General features: G+C 46.6%; 1 protein-coding gene across 1 annotated transcript; it reads right to left on the bottom strand.

The window, feature by feature from the left end:
* Positions 1 to 9,002: 9,002 nt before the first annotated feature.
* LOC309445756 (cytochrome P450 3A12-like) lies at positions 9,003 to 22,473 on the bottom strand. Its single transcript, XM_082064819.1, has 13 exons — positions 22,344 to 22,473; positions 21,268 to 21,361; positions 20,092 to 20,144; positions 18,631 to 18,730; positions 18,089 to 18,202; positions 17,424 to 17,512; positions 16,634 to 16,782; positions 16,006 to 16,133; positions 15,574 to 15,658; positions 14,418 to 14,578; positions 13,983 to 14,209; positions 12,335 to 12,497; positions 9,003 to 10,115 (listed from the first exon to the last, which is right to left on the bottom strand). The coding sequence occupies exons 1-13, from the start codon at positions 22,412 to 22,414 to the stop codon at positions 10,020 to 10,022; spliced, it is 1,530 nt and encodes a 509-aa protein (XP_081920945.1). The 5' UTR covers positions 22,415 to 22,473; the 3' UTR covers positions 9,003 to 10,019.
* Positions 22,474 to 22,786: the final 313 nt, after the last annotated feature.

The raw sequence follows: 22,786 nt of genomic DNA, 5'->3' as shown, positions 1-22,786 counted from the left end.
CAGACCAAGCTGGAGCTGGGGGGAGGTTGCGAGCATCTGGATGTCTTCATGGAGCACTCAATATGAGTTGGAAACTTGGCCGCGTGTCCCTGGATAAGCCAAAAATAGTTCACCCATGGGGACTAACCGACCTCCATGCTCCCTTCCTAACTCTGTGTATTTTATCTTATGGGCTTCGAGGGATTTCCTCCGATTATTGCAAACGCCTCTGGAGATACATTCAAATGGATCCTGAGTGCCTGTAAAACCTCTCCCTGTGAAGTCAGCCCGCGGAGAAATCTAACGGAGGAAATGTAAATCTTGGGAGGTTTTATAGCAGCTCCTGCAACATCTGTAATTCCTGTATCAGCAAACACTTTACACGTTGCTCGGGGAGCGGGAGGTAGAGAAGGGAGAGTTATTTCAGAACGCAACTACTTAATACCTGCAGCTCTACAAGGGAGCCCAAAAAATGTAATCCCAAATAACTTTCCCAATACAGTCTGTATTAAAATGTGTATATATATATATACACATACATATATACATAAAGTAACTGTACTTCACTTGCACAGTCATTTTCCACTGGCTGGTCATGGGTAAACTCTCAATCACATCCAACCGCTGCTGTGCTACCATGAATGCTGGAATAGTTAAATATTCATGCTGGCTCTCTTCTTTCCTAAAAAGAGGAAGATGCTGGTTTTCTTTCCTAAAAAGAGGAAGATGATGGTTTTCTTTCCTAAAAAGAGGAAGATGATGGCCCCATTCCGGATGCAAAGGACGTGTTTGGGTTAAGAGCAGAGTTGCACAAGGCATTTTACTGGATGGTAACAGAGGCAGCAGAACGTGGATGAAAAATGAGGGAGTAGGAAGAGGATTTCGCTGCATGTTGGCATTTTGATAGCGCACCTAATTTTGGCCAGAATAAAAACCCAGACTGCTTTAGTTGCAGTGACGTGATGGGTTTGTAGCCTATCCTACAAAACTCGAATGTGTTTTGTATTAAAAGTGCTGTAGCAATGAGGGGAATCAATACGGAGATGCCTCTGTGTGTACATGTTTTATATTAAGACTTAGTTGATGACTTCTCGTCATTTGAAAGAAATGTTCAGCGTCAGTGCTTGAAATTATCTAGCTGCAGCATTTTCTACTCAATCCAATCTCCAGTTAATTTGAGCCTTCATTTATCTCGAACAAAACCTCCTAATAAAAACATTTGTATTACAAATTATGTATTTGATCAATGGGATGGCTTTAGGCAAGTATTTGATAATTTGAACACTAGCTATAAAAAGTTCTCATTTAATCAGTGTAGCTGGCCAAAATTTGGAGCGAAAGCCCCAAACTTGTACATCACTAAACAAGCCAGACTATAATTAAATATCAGGTTATTTAGATGTTCTTACCAATATTATTGTTAGAACTGGCTAGTGTAATTTTTGTGATATTAGTCCCAATTATTTTCGGTAACATGATTAATTATTTAGTTCACTCAAAGTGACAAGAATGGAATGAATCAAAACAAGAAGCCGTCTGGGCAGGGAACTATTAATTTTCTTTCAATCCTGTAATTCCTTTGGGCAAATCAATAAGATAAATACACAGATGGAAAAAGCCAATGAATGTACACATGAATCGCATCCAGGTCCGTGGCAGGTCAGTGGATATCAGACCCTTTCCAGGGGCTGGGAAACCACTCTTGGGAACACTCGGGTCTGCTGCATTTCTGAGATGGCTTTTCAAACACATAAGAGCTTCCAGCTCATGGGCTGTTCTGCTGTGGTTCTGTATGTTCTTCCCGCTAGGCTTGGGTCTGAAGTAGAAGACATTATCTCTTGGCAGCCAAAGTGGATTTCTGCTTTATTGCATCTATTTCTATCCCCAGATGCTTTGAGAAGCAATCGCAGTACTTGGAATTTTAGCTCGTGTTTATTTTCATTAATGGTGGTACTAATCAACATTTTCTTCTGGTCTCCACAGACTGCTCTTGGAAAGCAAAGACAAATTCCAGGTCAGGATTCCTGTTGTTTGCTATTATGACATGTGAATAGTGAAATAATCCATCCCTCTCTTCAATTTGCACATGAACACACTGGAAAGCTTGTGATAGCTCCAGCATCCCCCCTGTGCCTTGCTCAAAGAGCTTTAGTTTGACACGGCTATCAGCACATGTAGTAAGAAAAAAGTTCAGAAGGTCTAAAAATGTCCACAGTGTACACCAGACTATTTTATTTGGTTTCTTCAACTTTTTTTAAATCAGCATTTTTGGGACTTTATTTAAAACGGAAGACAAGGAAGCAGCACAGTGAGGACTCTCTCCTGTCACATCATGCGCCGAGTTGTACAACACAACAGCCTCAAATCTCTTTCAATCCATCACTTATTTCCCTCTAGAAACTTGGGGTTTTTTTTGCTGCATTGTCTTTGACTGTTATTTATTTACTTGCTTAGTTGACTTCAAGGGACGTTTCTCCTGGCTGGATAAAGACATTTTACAAACAAATGCATGGAAACATTTTTGATAACGCTGCAGAAACAGCCCCGCGCTGGGTCCCCGTGGGCAGGTGATGCTTTGTGTCATTCAGCAGCCACCGCTCTGCTCCATTAAGGAGCAGCATTTTTCACAGCCGGAGCGGCTGCTACAACAAGCGGCCCCAAGCAGCGGTGAGGACGAAAAGCGGGAGGAATTAAAGGGCTGCTGGAGGTTCCACGGGGCTCTAAGGACTCCCCTGGGGACGATAAAAAAGAATTAGAAACGGCTTTTATTGACAAGGATATGTTGCTTGTGCTTTGCATGCACAAAGGAGCGTAATTGTAAGTATGAGGAGGAAGGAGCTCCATGGCTGAAACTATTTGTACCCCATAGAGAGTTGAAAAACCGCTCAGCTGAGGACTTGTGGTGATGCTCTACCTCTTGGAGCATTCTAACAAGACACCCCAAAAGGCCTGAGGTGCAAATAAGGGTTACTAGACAGGCAGAAAGGATTTATAAAGCAGCAATATGTAACAAATGTTTTTCTCCCCATGTCAAAGAGCTCCACGTCTCCTGCATCACCCTGAGACGCCGAGAGGGGTGAAAAGATGCGCATCACCATCAGCAAAACCTGCTCTGCAAAATAATCCAGCTTTGAGTGAGTCTGCAGCTGTCAAAGGAGAGGCAAAGCTGGTGTAGGCATCCGTTCAGCATCTGGAGAGGAGAGCATCTGCTTCGAGACACCCCGACGTTTACTTTGAGTGAGAAATCATCGCTCTAGCTGCAATACTTCACGAGTGAGACATATCAAGTGAATGGAATCCACACAAATGAGGTCATTAGCATAACCGAATATGCTCTTCATTCCTTCAAGAATGAAAAATATGAGTAATTCCCTGGCAAAGCCCAATTACAGCCTGCCAGCACTAGCACATGGGTTATATCTATTATGAAATAATAAGATAACATTAATAAGATTCCCAGAAAGAACATTAGACAGCCAATCTCCCAACTGCGTACAACCGGTCTAACTATTCAGGCTGTCTCCTGCCTGTGTAGCTCCACACTTGCCAGGTCTTTCTTGTCATCTTCAGTGGGAAAAGTTCGGGTCTACCAGCTTTTAAGCAGGATGCTCCGAGTGGGAAATGGGGCAGGAGTGCTGAGAAACACCGGGTAGCTGCTCTCTTTTAAGGAGTTTGAGTATCAGACATAAATGTGAGAGCTACGGCAAACAATCATACTGCTCGTGAAATGTTACTGTAGATACAGAGCGATGCTGGCAGCTGTATATTGGGTCATTAACCTGAGCGCACGAGCACGGCTCAGACACTTGCTGGCGGTGCTTCCAGCCTCTCTCTTTGAGAGCAGCTGGATAATCCTCTTTTAGCCCATTTCCTTATGTCCTGAGAGCCACAACCCTGCATGCACACACCGACCTGTCTCGTGGGGGCATCAACACAAACAGGGAATTGGGCTTGTGGTCTTTGAATCATAGAATTGTAGAGTCACAGAATAGTTTGGGTTGAAGGGACCTTCCAAGCTCATCCAATCCCACCCTGCCAGGGACAGGGACATCTTCACCAGCTCAGGTTGCTCAGAGCCCCATCCAGCCTGGCCTGGGATGTCTCCAGGGATGGTTCATCCACCACCTCTCTGGCCAACCTGGGACAGTGTTTTATCACCTTCATTGTAAAAAATTTCTTCCTCATGTCCAGCCTGAATCTCTCCTTCTTTAGTTTAAAACCCTCACCATTTGTCCTTTCACAACAAGCCCTGCTAAAAAGTCTGTCGCCATCTTTCCTATAGGTACATTTTAAGTATGGAAAGGCCATGATAAACTTTCAGATGAACATCACCCCTCCTTCCTGAGATCCGTATGGAGGTAAGCTTAATAAAAATAAAATAGACAAAAAGAAATACATGCAGTTGGACGTAACATCACACATTGATCAGAAGCCTGGTAGGACAGAAGGCAGCTGTGATCTCCATCACTGTGATTTAGCAAGATGCATCTCAGGCATTGGCAAGGAGCATCCAGCTCCCCAGGACCAAGAACACATCGATACCAGCAGTCAGACACTACAGATTTGGCAGGTGGCTAAATTGGCTCCCCAGCCTCACCGCCCTTGCTGGGGAAGGGAAGATGCGGAGCCTCAGAGCAGAGGGCTGTAATGAGAATTAATAAGGCGTGTGAAGACGTGCTGTAATTGTCCGGCTGGCTGTTTCCTTTGCACCTTATGTTATCATTTATGCTCTTGCAAAGTAGCTGTAAAATGCTCCAGGTCTGATTCAATATAACTCCACAGACTCCTTGTACAGGTGTAAATTGCTCTGTGACGTTCAGGGCAATATCTAAATGCAAACTAATATGATCATCTCTGTTGTCTTTTTTCTGCAAAATCCTCTGCAGACAATCGAATATTTTAATGCCCAATAAGCTGGAAAATATTGGATATTTCATGCATAAACTTACTCCCCAGAAATAGAATTTGTAGTGTTCCCAGGGAGGCTGGAGCTGCATCAGGATGCCAAGGTCCTGCGAGCTGGCTGCTGCCCACAGCCATAAGACCAGGCAGAGGAACATTCACGCTGGGTCTGATGCACAGGGATGGTGAGTCTGAACCCAGGAGAAACCATGAAAAATGAGGTAACGACATCATTTTGGAGGGAATGGGCAAAAACCAGTGCCTGACCTTGCCCAGACATAGGAAAAAACCAACTGTAAACGTACAGTTTAAACGTAAAATGAGCCTGAGCTAAAACATATTACAGGGGATAACCCTTAGGAGGTGGAAGGCTTTGATAGACGCACTCCTACAGGTATCTTCAATCCCTGGCAGCTGCAAGGCTTCAATAATGAATGTCAGACTGCTGGCCAGCTGTGAGGGGAATAAACATCTATTTGCCTTCCACAGAAGTAACGTCGGTTTGACATATGACATTCAAATGATATGAACTTTAAAAGAGTGGTTAAATGACTGCTGTTCAACTTGAAACCTCGAATCCACTGAAGCAGCATCGCGGCCATTTACCTTCACTCTGTGGGGGATTAAATCGCTGGGCTTAAAAACGAAAGATCAAAGTGTTTCTGCAGATTCAGTCCACAGTATATCATGAGTCCGGCTGACAGCGTTCGTGTACCTGAGTGATTAGAGGGGTAAAGATAGGTCCTCCCATTCAGGTGCCATTGTTGTGACACTGTAGATGAAGGCTGATGGCACACATGGGATTGAGGAGCCACAGAGGTGTCTCGGACAGACGGGGAGAGGCTGGGAGGGCATGAAATTTGGGGCCATGGGATGGAATGAGGGTGAGAAAAAGGTGTTGTCCCCACCTGGTCTTGTCCTGTGGTCTGGCACTCTCTCCTCCTGGCACCCTCCACCTCCTCCATGCTGATGGGCTCCTCTTTGAGTCTTTGCTGTATTTTGCCTTGCAGGATGCCAGCCCAGCCTGCGCCATGTCCATCACCAGCTTGTTTCTCAGTTGTCCAGGGAATGAGCGCTGCAAAGAATTTACCTCTCTATTTTAGGAGACCTTGTTGTGCCCTTGTTACATTAGCCTGTCAGCTTAATACCAGCAGTCATAACACTTTTATAACCTACCAGCTGAAGTGCTTTTGCTTGCAATCCCCACACTAAAACAAGAACTCAGGACCAAAGCTGCTGCAGGAGAAAATCACTGCTTCCTGACCTTTGGGCAGACTCTGTGGGCTGATTATTCCATCGATTTTAACTGAATCGAGCATTCAGTAAGGGTGTCTGGAGGCTTGTCTTTCTTCAGCAGCAGGTCCAGTGCAATATCAGCAGCAATAATACGGACAACCCCTATGCAAGCCTGGATCGGGGTCAGGAAAGCTCCAAGTGTCTTGCAAACTGTGGCAAACACGAACACTGTACCAGGGACGGGCCCAGGGATCTGCAGCTTGCACAGCCAGGGTAGAGGACCAAGGGCCGGCAAAGTTCTCAAGCACATTAAACCTGGCAGTGATAACACTTCAATGAGCGAGCACCATGTTAAGTGCAAGTGGGTGCTCACACTTGAAACAAGCCAAAATAATTGAAGCATGAGTGAATGGGGCCAGATTTGAATGGTGCAACTTGATGGTGGACTGTCCTTGCAGAAGGAGCTGTTGTCAAGGTGAAACTGTTTGCAGTAGGGAGTGGTGTTATGCTATAGGTGGGGGATATGCAGAGCAAAGGAGTAGGTGCTGAAGGCACTGCATTCATCCCATAAGTTTTTTAGGGGGAGTAGAGAACTCACTTCAAGCTGTCGGCAGCTGGAGCACGTTGGATGAGCTCCTGGAGCACTTCGGCTTCAGTGTTGTCCAAAAGGAAGCCCATTCACTTACTCTGACCTTGCTGTGATCTGAATCAAAGCATGGCATAAGGTGGATGCATGCCAAAGTTCACTATTTCCTAGCTGTAAATAATTTAAAAACAAACATTCAGGTAAACTGAGGCACACGGCTGTTGAAGAGCACAGCTCTATTTCCCTCCGGCTACAGGGGAGTGGTGCAAGCTCATTACCTCTGGAAATTGGACCAGAAAAGGTTGACACGTAGCAACCCCCAAATAGCTGCCCAGTCTGGAATAAAGCCAAGAAACAGTGTCCCATGTGCTGTGCCTGCTGGAAAACTCACAGCGTCTGAGCAATTCTGTAAGGTCCCTCCCAGACACTCCACAAAGCCAAAAATCCAATGCCAAACCTCCCCCTAAGACACGTGGCAACCAATGAAGGTGTGCGCATTCTGCTCTTAGGCACGGCCAAATTCAGTGGGATGAAGCTGAGATTGGGCACACCTCGGCGTTGTTTTGTCCCTTGCCAGAATCCCGCGCAGGTGCCGGGAGATAAAGCAGAGCTGAGCGTTTGTCCGCCTCTGCGGGTATGTTGGTGCCGCCGGTCGCAGCAGCGCGCTCGCCCGCTCCATCGGCACGGGGTGCCGGCAGATGAAGATGCCTTGGAACACAGATGAGAGAGGCTGAAATCCTTTGACACCTGCAAGTGAACTGTATATTACCAAAATGTTAAGCAGCTTTGTGAGAGAGATTATCCTGAAGGATGTTTTCCGTAGTGTTGACATTTGTATGTGAGTGATTAACTCCAACAGAGGCAGGGAGCGAGGAGGCAAAACCCTTCCCTTGCTGCCACTGGGCAAGCTATGGCCTTTGCTCCAAGCAAGGTTATGAATTCATCCCTGACCTGTGACACTATGTGTGACTTTGTCACCCTCATCTTCTCGGTCACCTCTCAAGGCAGAGACCTGAGGATTTTCCATGCCCCTTTTTTGTGAACCGCTGTGACGGTGCAGTCACTTTTTGGCTATTTATTCTCCAGGGCTCTGACTGCTTCTATATTTTGTCATTCTCCCCTGAGATGTGCCATCACAGCCAAACACAGTACCATGGCTCTCAAAAAGGGGACAATAACAGCTGAAAACAAACTGTCTCTTCTGTACATTGGTGGCAGAAGCAGCGGCACCGCTGTAGGTCAGGAAGGCAGAAGGGGAAACCATAGCTGGCTGAGATGCTGGGAATTTTCTAACCCTCTCACCCAGCTCATCGGTGCCTCTCTAGAGAAGCAACCTTACTCTTCCTCTTACACCTCCAGTCAAGGGTGTCTTTCACCAGGGAATTTAATCTGCTGTGGAAAGCTTATTATGCCTCTTTAGGGGTTTTCTACTCAATTCCTCAAAAATATATACAGAAAATTTTAAAAAGAATATACAATAATAATAATAAACATATCTACCTAAGAATATAAAAGAAATATAAAACCTGCTGTCTAGTGACTAAAGTTCCTCAGCCCTGTTTTGCAATGGAGAACATCTCGTACCATCAATGGCTCTGCTCAGCCATTTATTTTGCACTGCGATAGCTTAAGCTCCGCATCTCCAGAAGGAGTTCTTGCTACTGACAATACACATGGGGGAATGCCTTGGATTCAGCCACCATATAATGAGTTTTCATCCTCCAGGAATGCAAACAGCATTATACACGGTAGTGACTGCGTTAGATATATACATATATATATATGCACATGCATTTCACCCATTGCTGGAATTTGACAGCTTGGAAGCAGAAGACATCCTCCTATGGAAGGGTCAGCTGAAGCACGTGCATGAAGCGTTTAGGAGGGAGCATGGAGAGCACTTTGAACCTGCATGAGGTCAGCTGGTTGCAGCGTGGAGCAGATGCTGGAATCAAAGTCCTCTGCTTTCACAGAAGGACAAATGTTGGCTGAGATGAGTCAGACTGCACCCTCAGTCATTTGAGGTGCTACGAGGTGACAGAGGAAGAATGAACTGCAAAAGACGACTTCTATCTCCACTCCATGGCACAGATTTTTGAGGCAGAGAGATTTCTTTTGATAATCCCACCAAAGCAGTGAGGAAGCCCAGCTGGGAAAGGTAATGAGACCACATCGCTGTTTGGCCAATGGCTTACGAGACCTACAGTTGGATTCACTTGTGTATAGAGGAAAGAACAGAGACTGGCATCAGTTGGTTACAGAGGAGGTGAGATCTTTATTGCAGTTAACCCCCAGTAGCAGCTTCTGGAGGAATAAGATGAAATGTGAGCATACAGGACTTCTAGAATCTACAAAAACGACAAAGTGTAGCATGACTTTCAGCTCTCAATAGTCAAAGGCAACACCTTTCTTCCAGACGAGGGTTCTCCAGAACATCTGAAGGGTCTCAGTGCTGCACTCTGCATCTTTATTACTTCAGTTATGTTGGTCTTACAATGGCCTAATGTAAATCAGAGACTAAAAGGTGTCATGATAGCAATATAAATGGTGCCTATTTTGACAATCCCTTCTATGGGGGATGGCTGCACGCCTGCAGTAAAATAAGCAAACAGTCAGGAAACACATACGGGGCACTTGTCTCCAGCTCTGCAAATCTCCAGTCATTAGGGGTAACTGCTTCTCTCTGCCCTGGGCTCCTTCAGTTAATTCATCTGCAATCTGAATCACACAAAAAGCCATCTAAAATCATAAGAAAATCTAAATAAATCAGCATCAGAAAATTTGCTGCAGGCATTTGTTCCTGCGAGGATGTGACCACTTTAACACTTGTCAGGGTCACAGCACACAGCTGAGGAAATAGTCCTGGACAACTCTGCATTCCCAGGAGAATAAAACCAGAAGACATACAGGGTCCCCCAGCAGGCAGTAGGAACAGGAGCAATGGTAGCATTACTTAACTATGTGCAATTTGCTCTCCCTATCTTGATTTAAATTGCACTGCCAGAAAAGACTGACAGTGTCTGGAATCAAATTGCTTAGAAAAGTGCCTCTTCAGAGGGAGAAAAAAGCACCCAAATAACTTGAGTGTAAATGGTCTTGCAAAATGTCTATTGTGATCAGGGACAGCGGGATCTGGGGCTCAAGTTCATTAGGATCATGCCCATGTAATTATGCCGGGCCAAACCGCTAAGGCCCTGTTGTGAAATGGGGGGTTGCACCCCTAATATTTCTAGATCGTACATATCAGCTGAGGTCTCCTCTCCAGAGTTAGAGGAAGCACCATCAAACAAGAGTCTCTGATCTGTTGCTGCTTCCTTCACTTCTCCGGATTAGCTTGGGCTCTGGGGACCACCTTCAGGACAATGGGCTTCTTCGGTCTCATCACACCTACTGTGTCCAGAACCAGTGGGATCTTGAGCAGGAGGAAAAACAAAACAAAAACAAAATAGCCATGTAAGCTGGGAAAAAGGAGAGTCAGGACACTGACAGGATCCCTACAGCCCACATACACCTCAGCTGCCCCTTCTTTTCAATGCTTTTCCTAACTTAGAGATGTACAGGGTGTTTCAAAGAGATGGACCCAATTTCACAGCAGTATTTATACAAAATTGGGTCCGTCTGTTTGAAACATCCTGTACTTATAGCATGACTATCACTACTATTCATGCAAAACAGCTACAAGTTGAGCTTTAATAGCCCTCAGGCCTTGCATAAACTGGTTAGGGAATTCTGGTTTTCACATAGCATGGGAGGATGAGCTCGGTGCAGTGATCAACAGGCTGCACATGGAGGAAAAAACAGCCAAAATCCATCAGGGAGCCCCAGCTAAGGAGGAGCATGCAGTGTCATTTTGTTTAATGCTGAAGGGTATCTGTGCTATGGGACCCAGATCATAATGGGAGCTGGTGGAGCTCTAAGCTCTCCAGGAAAACAAAATTAAGATCGCTGCACAGACTGAGTACCAAAGAAAAAGCATCCTCACACAGAAAAGTGATGGGTTCCCTTGGGGTGGGCTGGAAACCTCAATAAAAAGAACAAACTGGTGTTGGATGGAGTCATCTTGCAGGGAAGGGAAGAGTGTTTTACCAAGTCTACTCTGGCTTTCGTTGTACCCATCAGGACAAGGGTAATACACCCCCAGCCTGACAAGCTGCAGTAAAATCCCCATATCCCAGTAAGCTTTGTTTCAGGAAATTTAAGCAATGTGGCTCGGAGCCCAATGTGCCATCAGTGGAGAACTGGGAGGAGACTGCAGCTTGCATATACATATTCCAAAAGGATGTTCCAGCATGAATTTTTCCCTCCTGCTCTGATCTGATATACATGACATCTATAGAAAAAAGGGCTGAAAGAGCCCCATAAACCTATGGGCACCAATAATACAATACATATTTAACTTGTCTCCTTTTAATTAAAGGCAGTTATAAAAAGAATCAATTTTATGGATTGCAGAGGACTAGAAAAATGTCATTAGACTTGGGGGAGGGTGGATAGGTCACTGCATTGTTAATGGACTATTACAGTCTTTCACCTCCAGGTTACTAGTTGAGTTGCAATCTGAATCTGCAGAGATTCCAGCTGAGCACCCGTGCCAAGTAATAATTTAATAAGGATTTTTCTGTTTCTTACAACAAATGTCCTTTGAATACGCTTGCTGTCCCCTCTGCTCTGATTTCCCAAGCTCGCTTCGTGAACAAAATGTATGAATGGCAATGCCTTTGGTGGCAGTTGATGCAGAAAGCAGGGTCAGGGTTGGAAGCTAACACCAAACATGGTGCTACCTGTTCTGAGTCACAGGGAGTTGCCATGTTTTCAGGAGGGCTTGCTTGATATATAATTTCCAACAGCCATCGCGTTTATTTCATGTCAAACAGCCCCGTCTTGCAGGGCCTGACCCATCAGCACTGCGTGTGGGGTTCACGGGGATCCCGGGCAAAACCAAAACCTGGTGGGATCCCACATAGCCTCAAAGTGGGAGGGGGTTGCCAATTCAAATTCAGCTCAGATTGCACTTGCTTGGACATTGCTACCATTTAGAAACCTCCTGGTGGCCCATAAAAGATGGATTTCATTGTCTTGGGGTCTCTCACAGCAAATAGCCATGTTTGTGTTTCAAGCACAGCCTCGGAGGGGGCTCGGGGGATATTCCCTGTCTGCCCTCTGGAGCAGGGTCTTCCTACGCCGGGCCAAGGCAAACCAGCAAGGAACTGTGGGGAGGGGAGCACCCCACATCTTGGATACACCCAAATAGAGACAGAGGACTTCAGGGTTTTCAGCCTGACATATTCCACCAACTTCAAATTTGCTTCTGTAAAGGCTTAAAAAAATGTATCACTAACTTGTGGTGAACCATTTAAATTAACTGAGAAGATTTAAATACAGTTATTCCCATATGCCTCTCTAATTCACAGTGCGATCTTCCTCCCTGATCTCTGTGTGAAGCAGTAAAACCCAAGTCTGCAGGCAAGGTTCAGCGGTCCTGGTCTCGGGAATCCTCGGGGAAGAGAGGGATTAAATGTGCGTGAGAGACAGTTCCCTGTTTATCCTGAGATGTCGGCAAAAGAGAGCACACAGGGCCATCTCAGTGGGACTAAAGGACAGGTAATAAAAGACATCAGCCCATATCCTCACCGGAGTCTCTTTGCAGGTTCTGAATGAGAAGTTTTGCAGCAGGGCGACCACAGCCACTTTCATGGTGAGGAGAGCAAACCTCATTCCTATGCAATTCCGGGGGCCAGCTCCAAATGGCAAGAAGGTGTAGGGGTCCATAGACTCTCTGTTCTCTTTACTGAACCTGATTACAACAACAACAGCAACAACAACAGCAAGAAGTTAGAAAGAGCTCCTGTTCCTGAATGTGTCAGCTTTCAGATCTGAAGTGATGAGGGGTCTGGGAAGGCAAAAGCTTTTTGTCTTTCTGTACGTATTACAAGAGCTCAGCTAAGACCCTTATTTCTGTCTCAATAACTACCTTATGCCTGTGCTTTCATCCTGCTGCTTGGAGTTGGCTGTGCATCTCCAGGTGCATCAGGTGAACAGGGAATACCTGAAATATGCTAATGGATTTCATAACTACTCTTTTCTCAGAACTCCCTCTCAGCTCAAAAACTGAACCCAGATTTCAAACCCTAAACCATACAGGTCTGCAGCTTCCTGTCTTCCCTTTAGATCAAAGGACTGAGTGAACACAAAGATGTTCTCCCCCTGTGTGACTAAAGGCAGGGTTGCTTTAGAGACACACCAGCCATTCCCAGCCTCATCATGAAAAAACAGGGAAGAAAAATCAGCTTCACAGAGGAATTTGCCACTGAGCATTTTCAGTAATACTTCTTAGTGATCAGTTAGTTTTCATGTCAGAAAGCTTTTCATTCGCAGTGCATGAGGTCCAGGTACAAACCCAGCCATGCTAAGTCAGCAGAGAAGTATCTCACCACTGAGCCCAGCACATCCCTCTGATGAACTCCCAAGCAAGGCAAGTGATCCCTTAAGAGCTCCTGGCCAGCTACCCACACCTGATGTGTCAACTGGAGTAAGGTTTAGGCTACTGGAATAACTGGTGTAACATGCCGGTTGCCAGAGCACTCCTATTTGGGCGGTTCCTTCTGCATTCAACACAAGATCACCATAGGGGTCCATAGGTGATTTCAGCAGCACACATCTCCCTCCCTAACTTCTGCTGGATACTGCTGCCACATTTTGTCCCAAAAGCCACCACATCGTCGTACTGGGGTTAGTTTCCAGCAGTATTTCATCTTCTGCTGCAAGGGCACAGATCTGGTCCTGCTCTCTCTGGACCAGCCCTTGACATCTTCATGGCCACCTGAAGACTAGTAGGCCCAGGATCTCCCAGGTCTGCCTTGGGTTATTGCCTCATTTCTCAGGGTCAGACAGAGACTTCTAAGCAAGGATTGCTTCATAACTTGAGTTAAAAATTAACTTTTATTTCCTACCTGTCTTTGCCCTTCCACTGCTGATTTGCACGGCATCGTGCCAATCACCCAGCGGCTCTGGTTTTAATATCTGGCCATAAACCCCTCAGTGTTACAGCTGCTGGGAGCTGCTCTCACTGTTGCTTCCTTCAATGCAGTTAATTAAATTCCATGCACAGTTTATGGATGTAGATCATAAAACTCCCCTCATGGTAATGCTGGGACTAGATGTCAGACAATGATAAATGCCTAATTTAAATGTTATAATCGTGCATTCCCCACTTTTGCTGTCATTTCTGCTCCCAGGGCTGAAGTTGAACGTGCGTCTATTCCCCTCACCTGGCCCTCACCTCTCAGGCCTGAACTCCTCCGGCTCCATCCAGTACGCCGGGTCACGATGCATCACGTAGACTGGGATTATGATTGCCATGCCCTTTGGAATAGTCACACCATTGACCTCCACTGTCTGCTTGCAGACCCTCTCAACCCGCCCCCCAATGGGGAAGAGACGGAGGACTTCGTTCACCACCATGTCAAGATATTCCATCTGCATGATGGCATCATACGTGGGAGTAGCCTGGGGAGAGGAATCAGGATGGTTACGAACATGGGACTTGAACCCCAAAACCCTCCCAGTGCTTCTCCTTTGGGCATCAGAGACCAGGGCACGGGAAATCTCAGTTCCAGCACCTCCTCCACTCTGTTTTGTTTCCAACCTGGCTTTTGGTTCAGGGCTTACAAGGCACAGGTGGGGACAACCCCAGCATCTTCCCACCCTCCTTTACCTTGTTGGGCAGACTGGCATCAATCTCATCCTGGAGTCGTTGCTGCACATCGGGGTGTGTGGCCAGCTCATACGCTATGTAGCTGAGGGTGGAGCTGGTGGTCTCATAACCAGCCAAGACAAAGATAAGAGCCTGGGCCAGAATCTCCTCATCACTTAATGCTGAAAAGAGACATAAAAGCACATGCAAGAAGTTGAAAGCTAAAGTGGTTCACCCTTGGGAATTCAGGATCCCACTGGTCAATCTAGGTAACGCTATCCATAACCACTTAATGGCTGGTAAAGGACACATCCAGCTAACCTTGACTGGCAACCTCTGGTACCAAAAAGGGGTGGGTCAGGAGCTGTTGTACAGCCAGAAAACTGCTGCCAAGATCAGCAGTGTTATGGTGCTGTCATTAAGAGCAGAATCAAGATATGTGCAGCCTGAGCCTGATTCAGAAAGTCTCTGTTGTCTTCTGGGACCATGCCCCTGGGCCAAAAAAAAAGAGAAAAGAGGGCCACAAGCCAGGAAAAGTTAGAGATGAAGGATGTCCAGCAGCTCTTCTAAGCCATGAGGTGAGCCTTGCGCTGCTGAGGGGTTAGTAGCCCCGAGCATAATGTGGCAGTGGTAGTAAGGACAATACAGGATTTAACAGTGTTACTGCAGTAATGTCCAGGTATTGCCAGGATGCAGGGTACCCTACAAACACCCTGTCATGTCACCTCAAAAGTCTACAAGCATCCTGTCTTGATTGAGGCTGATGGACTGGGACTACACCTTGGCTGAGCCATTATTTTCTAAATCTAAGAGTTTACCTAGGATGAGGAACAGAGATGAGCTCACAGATAAGCAGGGTACATACAGCATATATGCTTTGTGTGCCTTATGAAATACAGGCAACATCACTGGCCTTCAGAGAAGATAAACTAAGAGATGGGAGTAAGGAGATATTCACCCTGTTTGCTCTTTGTTGCACAAACAGGCCTCAGGATTTATCACAGGAAATGGGATATAATAAAACATGGTTGATATGTGATAAGCATCATTACGGCACCACTGCTGAGACCTTGAATCTCTCGTAGGATTAATGACCAAAATCCTCTCCTACTTCATTCCTTTAACCTCGTGAAGAACCACCATGCCCTCTGCTGAGAGAACAGATCTCAAGACGTACCTTTGTACAAGCTGGTCTCGGCAGACTTGGAGCTGTCCTGTGAGCTCTGTGAGTCAACCATGAGTTGCAAGAAATCAACCCGGTTCTGATAAGAAATAGAGGTAGTCAGAGAAGATGCAGATGGGGAGCAGGCAAACCTCGTCCAGGACAAGGTTCTTGTTGAGCCACCTGCACCATTCACAGCCCCAGTAGCAGGCTCACAGCTTCAGCAAACGTTGAGGTTCAAAAACTGGAGACCCCCTATGAACACAGATACTTTCTCCACATGAAAGCCCAAGCAGGACATGCTTCTGGCCCTCCCCAGGTCTGATGAGCTGGGAGTTGTTACTGAGAGTAGGTGACACAGCACAGCTTCTGAAGAAGCCACCAGGTCTCTCCTACACTCAGAAGAACAGCACAGGGATGAGAAGAGGCCTCCTGGGCTGGACTTACCATGTCACTGCCCTTTCCTCGTTCCTTCTTCATTTTTATGAAGACATTCTTGAAGAAGTCCAAGGCCTCTGAGGGAAACAGAGTGAAATTCATCTTTCCCAGCACTGGGGTGACAAAGGGGAACAACACTAAAAGGAGGGAAAAGAACAACATATTTTAGCTCAAAGAGCCCCAAGAAACTAAAAAGTGGCACAAAGCATAGAAAGGAGAGGGATAAATCTGGAGTCTGAAGCAAAAAAAATGCTTTTTGTTGCCTTCAGCTCTCTTTTTACCTATCCATGGGTAGCACACAATAGCCCTTGAGAATATTCTCTATATATTGCTATATGGCCACAATGCCACACTAAGTGCAGCTCTCTGTGACAGAGCAGCTCTCCATCATGTCTCTGCCAACAGGGTCTCTGCTTGTAGGATGGTACTGCAAAGACCCACATGGGCCATACACGTCTTGACTGTGGTTTCCCTAGGGAAATATTTCTATAGATCTGCTAGGGTGAATCTAATCCTGCAAAGTGCTGAGTATCTCCTGTCTGGCAAAGAGGACTTAAAGCTACTAAGGGACCTATCAGGAAGTGCAGGTGGTCACCAGCTCTGTCATGGATTCAGAGCTGCATGAGATGTGTCATACCTATGAATAAGAACAGGGGGCTTAGAAAACTGAATGTGAGAAATTTCTTCATGTTGGTGACAAAGGGGTCACTGGGGTTGTTCATGGAGTCAATATTCACACTGAAAGAAGTGCCGGTTACCACATCCATGCTGTAGGCTCCAAAAATGCTAGGTAGAGAAGAAGAGAGAGTGAATGGGATGAACATAACCAGACTAGCGAATAAGAGAACACCTAGGAACAACCCTTGATAGGGAATCCCTTGCATGAGAATTTCTTTTAATCAAGGTCTCAGTGCAGAGTCCTAACATAGAAGGTGATGTTCTGATTTGGCAGTAATTGGCATCATATTTTCCCAAGTTTTGCCAGCTGCATTCATCCCCCCCCCCCCCCCGCCCCGCCTTTTATTTCAGTGTCAAAAACTGAGGTTGTAGTTGGAAAGGACTAAACTGCAGTTTGGGGTGACAAAGACTGTATTCTGATTTCCATCTGTAAAAGAAACTGTAAAAATGACATCAAAAAACACCACATCTGAGAGTTGTGGGGCTTCTGGCATGGGTCCTACACCTTCCTCAAAATGCAACCCCAGTAAAATGAAATGGGGATCAGAGCACAGCTACCCAGTCTGAGCAGAACAGAGCAGAGCACAGCAAGCCCACTGCAAGGAACATCCCATGCCCATGACCACTATGGACTTCGCCTCCATAGCTGACAAGGGATCTACACTGCAGCATGGAGAAGGCTCTCCAAAACAGCCCCTTCCCCACACTGTATGCAAACTCTTTCCTGTCAGCCCCACACAGTTACTCACTCCTTTATGGCCAGGAACTCGTCAGCAGCCACTTTCTTCTCAATGTTTTTCACTAATTTTTCACCATAGTGATTAATGATAGAGAACATCTGAAATGCAAGCCAAAGCAAAAGGCACTGTTGACTCTTTGACCTCCACCAAACAAGGCTGGGCAATTCTCTACCACCATCTGTAACTTGCCAAGTCTTTGGCTTCTGGAGGAAGGGCAGGTGAGGGGAAAAGTACCATTTTCAGGCCTCAGACATTGCTTTATTTCATCTTAATAACTGCTCCACAGGGCTCATCTGACTACGATCAAGCAAGGCTCTCCGTGCAAAATCCATGTGCAGCTCCCATTCCAGCTAAGCATCCACTCCAGCTGGGAGGGAACGTGGCTCCTGAGCACATGGAAAATGGGCACCCATGTGCTTCGCAAGAAGAAAATACAGGTCATAGGCAAACAGCCTCTGTTTTCAATGCCTTGTGTGCCATTTCACCCCCCACACCCTTCTCTTGACTCCCTCTGATGGTAGACAGCCACCGTATTGCTGAATTGCACCCAACAATGCAGGTGTTAATGGATCTGGTCCTGGCAAACTTCCCCATTTGGGGGGAAGGTTTGTATTCAGAACTGGCCCAGTCCTCTTCCAGCTATTGATGCAAAGTACCAGTGGACCCTGTTTTACCTCCTTCAGCTTCCCACTGGTGAAGGTTGGAGACAGCACAGTACGAATCTTTTTCCAGCTCTCATCTTGAGCGAAAAGGAGGGCTGAGTCCATGATCCCATTCAGACCAAAGACCTGCATAGGGAGAATGTTACAGCAAAAGGCACACAGTTATACAGGGAGATGGGTGGAGGTTTCCAGCCTCCTTCTGCATGACTGCAATGCGAAAAACCCCCAATCACCACCACCACCACCACCACAGAGTATTGACTTGACCCCTGAAGTCACATCAGCTCTACCTTAAACAGCAAATGACAGAAATGGAAACAGAAGCATAAGAGTCATAAATGAAATCAGCCCTGGGGTACATGCAGGCTGAAGTCCCAATGTCCCAGCCTGCACAGCCTCTACTCCTCCCTAGTTTCATTGTTGGTACCATCAATAAACTGGGGCACAACAGAGAAAAACTGCTTGCTGAAGGGCTCAGAGAAGGAGAACAAAATCCAAGAAGATTGTTCCATGTCATCTGTACTGCAGAGGAAAGCTCTGGGCTAGATACCTACCCGGCGATTGGTGAAAATGGTATAGCACTCTTTCACCAGGATGTGTTTGATGATGATGGGGTCCAAAATGGCCATCACAGGCTGCCTGCCATCAAAAATCCTAAACCAAGAGAAATCCACATTCAGTCCATCGCTCACGGTCAGCTGGAGCAGGAGCAGCTTGGTCTGTGGTCAGAGCAATGCACATCGACTGCTGGAGCCCAGAGGGTTTGGGCCAGCTGAGTCCCTTCTGACAAAACAGCCAAAGGGATGAGGCTGAAACTGTTTTATTATGCAGTAAAACAGGAGAAAGGGAAAGAAAGTGCCAAACATAGACAGCATGAGCATCTCTAGCAATAGTCTGTGGTATTAGAGGGTTGCCAAAGCAGTGTGGGTGTAGATAAAAGGTGGTTTTTGCCACCACAGTGATGCCCCGCACTTGGGCTGTCTGAGCTCTGTTTCCACAACTGGTTGCTGGAGTCAATAAATCCAGGCTGAATAGCCTGCCTGCAGGGTAAAGAGATTTCTCTGCATGGTCTATGAGGGAATGAGAGGGGAAAAACTCCTCTGTCTCCTCCATTTTCCAATCAACAGAGACGGAAAAACTTAAAAGGCATGGTATGGGCTAAAGGGTAGGGAGCCTTGGGCCACAGCCAGGGGAAGCTGCCATCTTCAAGAGGCTTGAGAACATTTAATCTTAAAAAAAAATTGCGCTGGGGTTTCATGAAGCCTCCTAGGAATTTTTTCCTTTTTTTTTTTTTTTTTTTTTTTTGGTGTGCAACAATTTTGCTTCGTTTTGAGAGATTCCCAAGAGAAGGATGATAAGAGGCCGCTGCACAAAACCCGCGCTGTGCAGGGAGCGGGGAGGCAGGTTGAAAGGCACCTCATGCCCAGCTCTGGGAGGTGCAGGGAGCGAGATGAAAAGCACGGCGGCCTGCAGCTTGCTTTCTGCTCGGGACAGGCAGAACAGCAGCTTCAAAGGCACGAGGCTCAGTTTGACACCAAGCAGTGGAGTTTTCTGGGCAGGCTTTGTGGTTGGGTGCCTTTTCTCACTAAGGCATCTGGAGCGAAGAGATAAAGGAACGACTGGGCTGATTTGGGGGGTGTTGGAGGACAAGGGGAGCTCCCTGGGCTCTCTGTGGTGGAAAGTTTCCCGGCCCTGAGGTCACTAATGCTGCTGTTTAGCTTTTTAGTACTCACAAAGGGGAAGAGAAAAAAAGGTTCTTTTCAAAGCTTATATGCAAAAAAAATGACACCCCTCTTCCTCCCTGCAACTGGCCACCACCATCCCAGCCCTGCACCGCATTGGAATCCCAGCAAGAGAGAAGCCTTGGAGAGATGGCTGGGGACTTTCCCAGTGGTGACCCCAGATTTTTGCAAGCTCTCACCACTGGAATGACAGTGCTGAGACATGGTGGCGACATAGCTTTTCCCCGCGGAGTACCCCAAACAGGCAGTTTTGTTCTGCGGAAAGAAACTCACCCCCAGACTTTACCATATTTTTCAAAGCACATCTGATCAAATTGCATGAGTCCCTGCAAAAGAAGAAAGGAGAAATGAACATTTTGCCAGCGAAGAGTGATCAAAGCAGGTCACAGCTGGCAGCACGGTGTGTCCCACGGCCCCATTGTAAGTGGCAGAGGTTGGGGGCGCATGGTAGCTCTTCAGTCATCTAGACACTTAGGGGACATTCGCACTGGAGGGAAAAAAGAAAGCAGAGAGAGAAAAAAAGTAAAGCAACACTTTCAACTTCCACTGGCCAACCTGTGCTAAAAATGTAATGAAAACAAGGTATGACAGGGTACACGGTTTAATCGTGAGCAGAGTTAGTGGCAGAACTAGATCCCTGGGTGTCCTTTCATCTTCAGCTCAACAAGTTAGAGCTGCTGCTGCCTTGTCCTCATGAGATCTTCCACTGCAGTTACTGAACCAAAGTGATGATGGCTTTTTTGTTTTGCTTTCTTTCCATTAAGGTTTGAACTGATGTTATGTGTAAGGATGAAACTTATGGGACACATAACGCTCACCATGCATCAACTACACCATGAGAAAGAGGCCACATGCATGCTGTAAGCCCAGCAAAAACAAACTAAAACACCTCTTTCATTGAAGCTAATACATTTTGTTCTGCATTTCCGGTTAACCGGAACCACCTACTGCCTAACTATTTGGTAAGGTTTGGTAACTTGACAATATTTGGGTTTTATTTTGAAATTTATTCACCTGGCTTAGTCTCAGGCTGGTGCATGGGCAAGTGGCTGCATGGGGCATTGCTGGGGCTAACTCAGCCTCTTCATGGGGACGACACAAAAGACATGCAGTTCTCAGAAATTAGCAGTCTTGGGTACGTCTCCAATATTTTCTTCTTTGTTTCAAATAGAACTTCAGCTGCTGGGGAGCAGGTAGAAATCCAGGGAGAAACTAATAACTTAAATTATAAAGTAGTTGAAAAACACAGCACACCTTACTCAGGTCAACCAGACCCTAAAAGTAATTTTTGTGTTCTCTGTGTTTCCAAAGAGCTCCCTACCTGATAGCACCATTTCCATCCAGCTGAATCAAGGGCAGAGAAAGGAGATGCCCAAAGGATGGGAAAACCAGCACCAGCTCCAGGTAAGCATCTAAGGTAGGTACAGAGCAGCAGCTGCCAGTACTCACATGCCGATACCCCAGAAAGGTCCCCAAAAACGGCAGAGGCCGTGGCCCGGGAATGCCCAGCTTCTTGAAGGTCTGGAAGGTCCATACCCCATAGCTGCCAAGCAAAGAGCACGTGAGGTGCATTTGTACAATGAAATGAAAAGGTTCTTCAGCCTGAGAACAGTGAACAGCTTAAATAGATGGTTCCTGCCATGCAGAGGAAGACGGAATTACGGACCACCAGCAGCAGAGCTGCTGAGGGTAGTCTCTTCCTGCAATAAATGCGGGATCACTTGGGGTACAAGATAATTCGGGGTACGTTTTGATACAAGAGAAGGGCTGAAATGAGTTGTAGTGCACCCCAGGCAAACACGGTGCACATGGGCACCCCAGGTCTTTATTAAGGGGCCTCATTTAGTTCTCCAGATCTGGGATCTGTGACTCAGGTGACTGAAGGGAGATTAAGTTTGCAAGGTGAGACCTGCCCTTGTGTTTGCCTTTGCAAAGACCTAGTCTGATGCTCAGGTGGTAGAGCCACAGTAGCACAGCAGCCGAGCAGAGACATAAATTATAACAGCAAAATTAAGATTTTTGCCTCTACAGCTCTCTACAGCTCCCCTGAGCAACATAACCAAAAGGGCAATTTTGCCAATATAACTGTTTAAACAGGGGCTTCCGCTGCCACAAGTACATGGGCAAACTTAGACATCAGGCACTGCCCTGCTCGCAGAGCCCAGCCCAGCCAGGGACACCCTGTCCCTCTGCAGCCAACCAGCGCTCGCTGCGGTTCAAAACACGGAACCCGCTTCTCCTTTGGATGTGTTGAGAAAAGAAAAATAAATCAAAAAGTGCCTTTTTATTTCCCTCCCAGCCCAGCCCAGCTTCCTCCTTCCCTTCCAGCGGGCACGGGAAGCCCTACGGCCCCTCTTTATCAGCCCTCGCCTCCGCCTTGAAAGTAGCACAGGAGGACGAGTTTTTTAACACTAATTCATGTATTTGGGCATGTGATACCCAGGGTGGTGGCCCCAGCCCCTCCCCAGCCACAGGAACAGGATTTTCCTCCTCCTGGTCACCCCTGGGGACCAGCCTTTACTTACAGCATCAGGAGACTGAAGGAAACGATGAGGAGCAGCCAAGTGACGAAAGAAAAGCTTGGCAGGAGATCCATTGTGTCTCCCAGCCTGCTCTGAGAGCACCAGTCTCCTGCAAAGCCGCAGGGTTGGCTTGTTTTTATTTTCCCCGCCCTGGGCCTTTAGCCACAGCCGCACTCACATGATGCAGAAGGAGGAGTTGTCTTGTTTGTTTGTTTGCTCAAACTTTAACCCTTGGGCAGGTGTCTCCCTGAATTCAGGTGTCGATAAAATGCCCAAACCCACACACACCTCTTGAAACTGCTGAAAGGACAAGTTTTGCAAGCGGAAAAGATATTGATAGCAAAGGGTGTAAACATCCCTAATCCCTTTCTCCTGCCTCTCACCCGGAAGCCGTGAGGTTCACCTGGGGCTGAGGCCCTGGCTGTTCCTACAGCCACAGTGGTGCT

The sequence above is a fragment of the Streptopelia decaocto genome, assembly GCF_964273445.1.
Source record: "Streptopelia decaocto genome assembly, chromosome: 13".
NCBI lineage: Eukaryota > Metazoa > Chordata > Aves > Columbiformes > Columbidae > Streptopelia > Streptopelia decaocto.
Note: the sequence above shows the minus strand (reverse complement) of the source record. Positions and strands in the feature narration are given on the sequence as shown.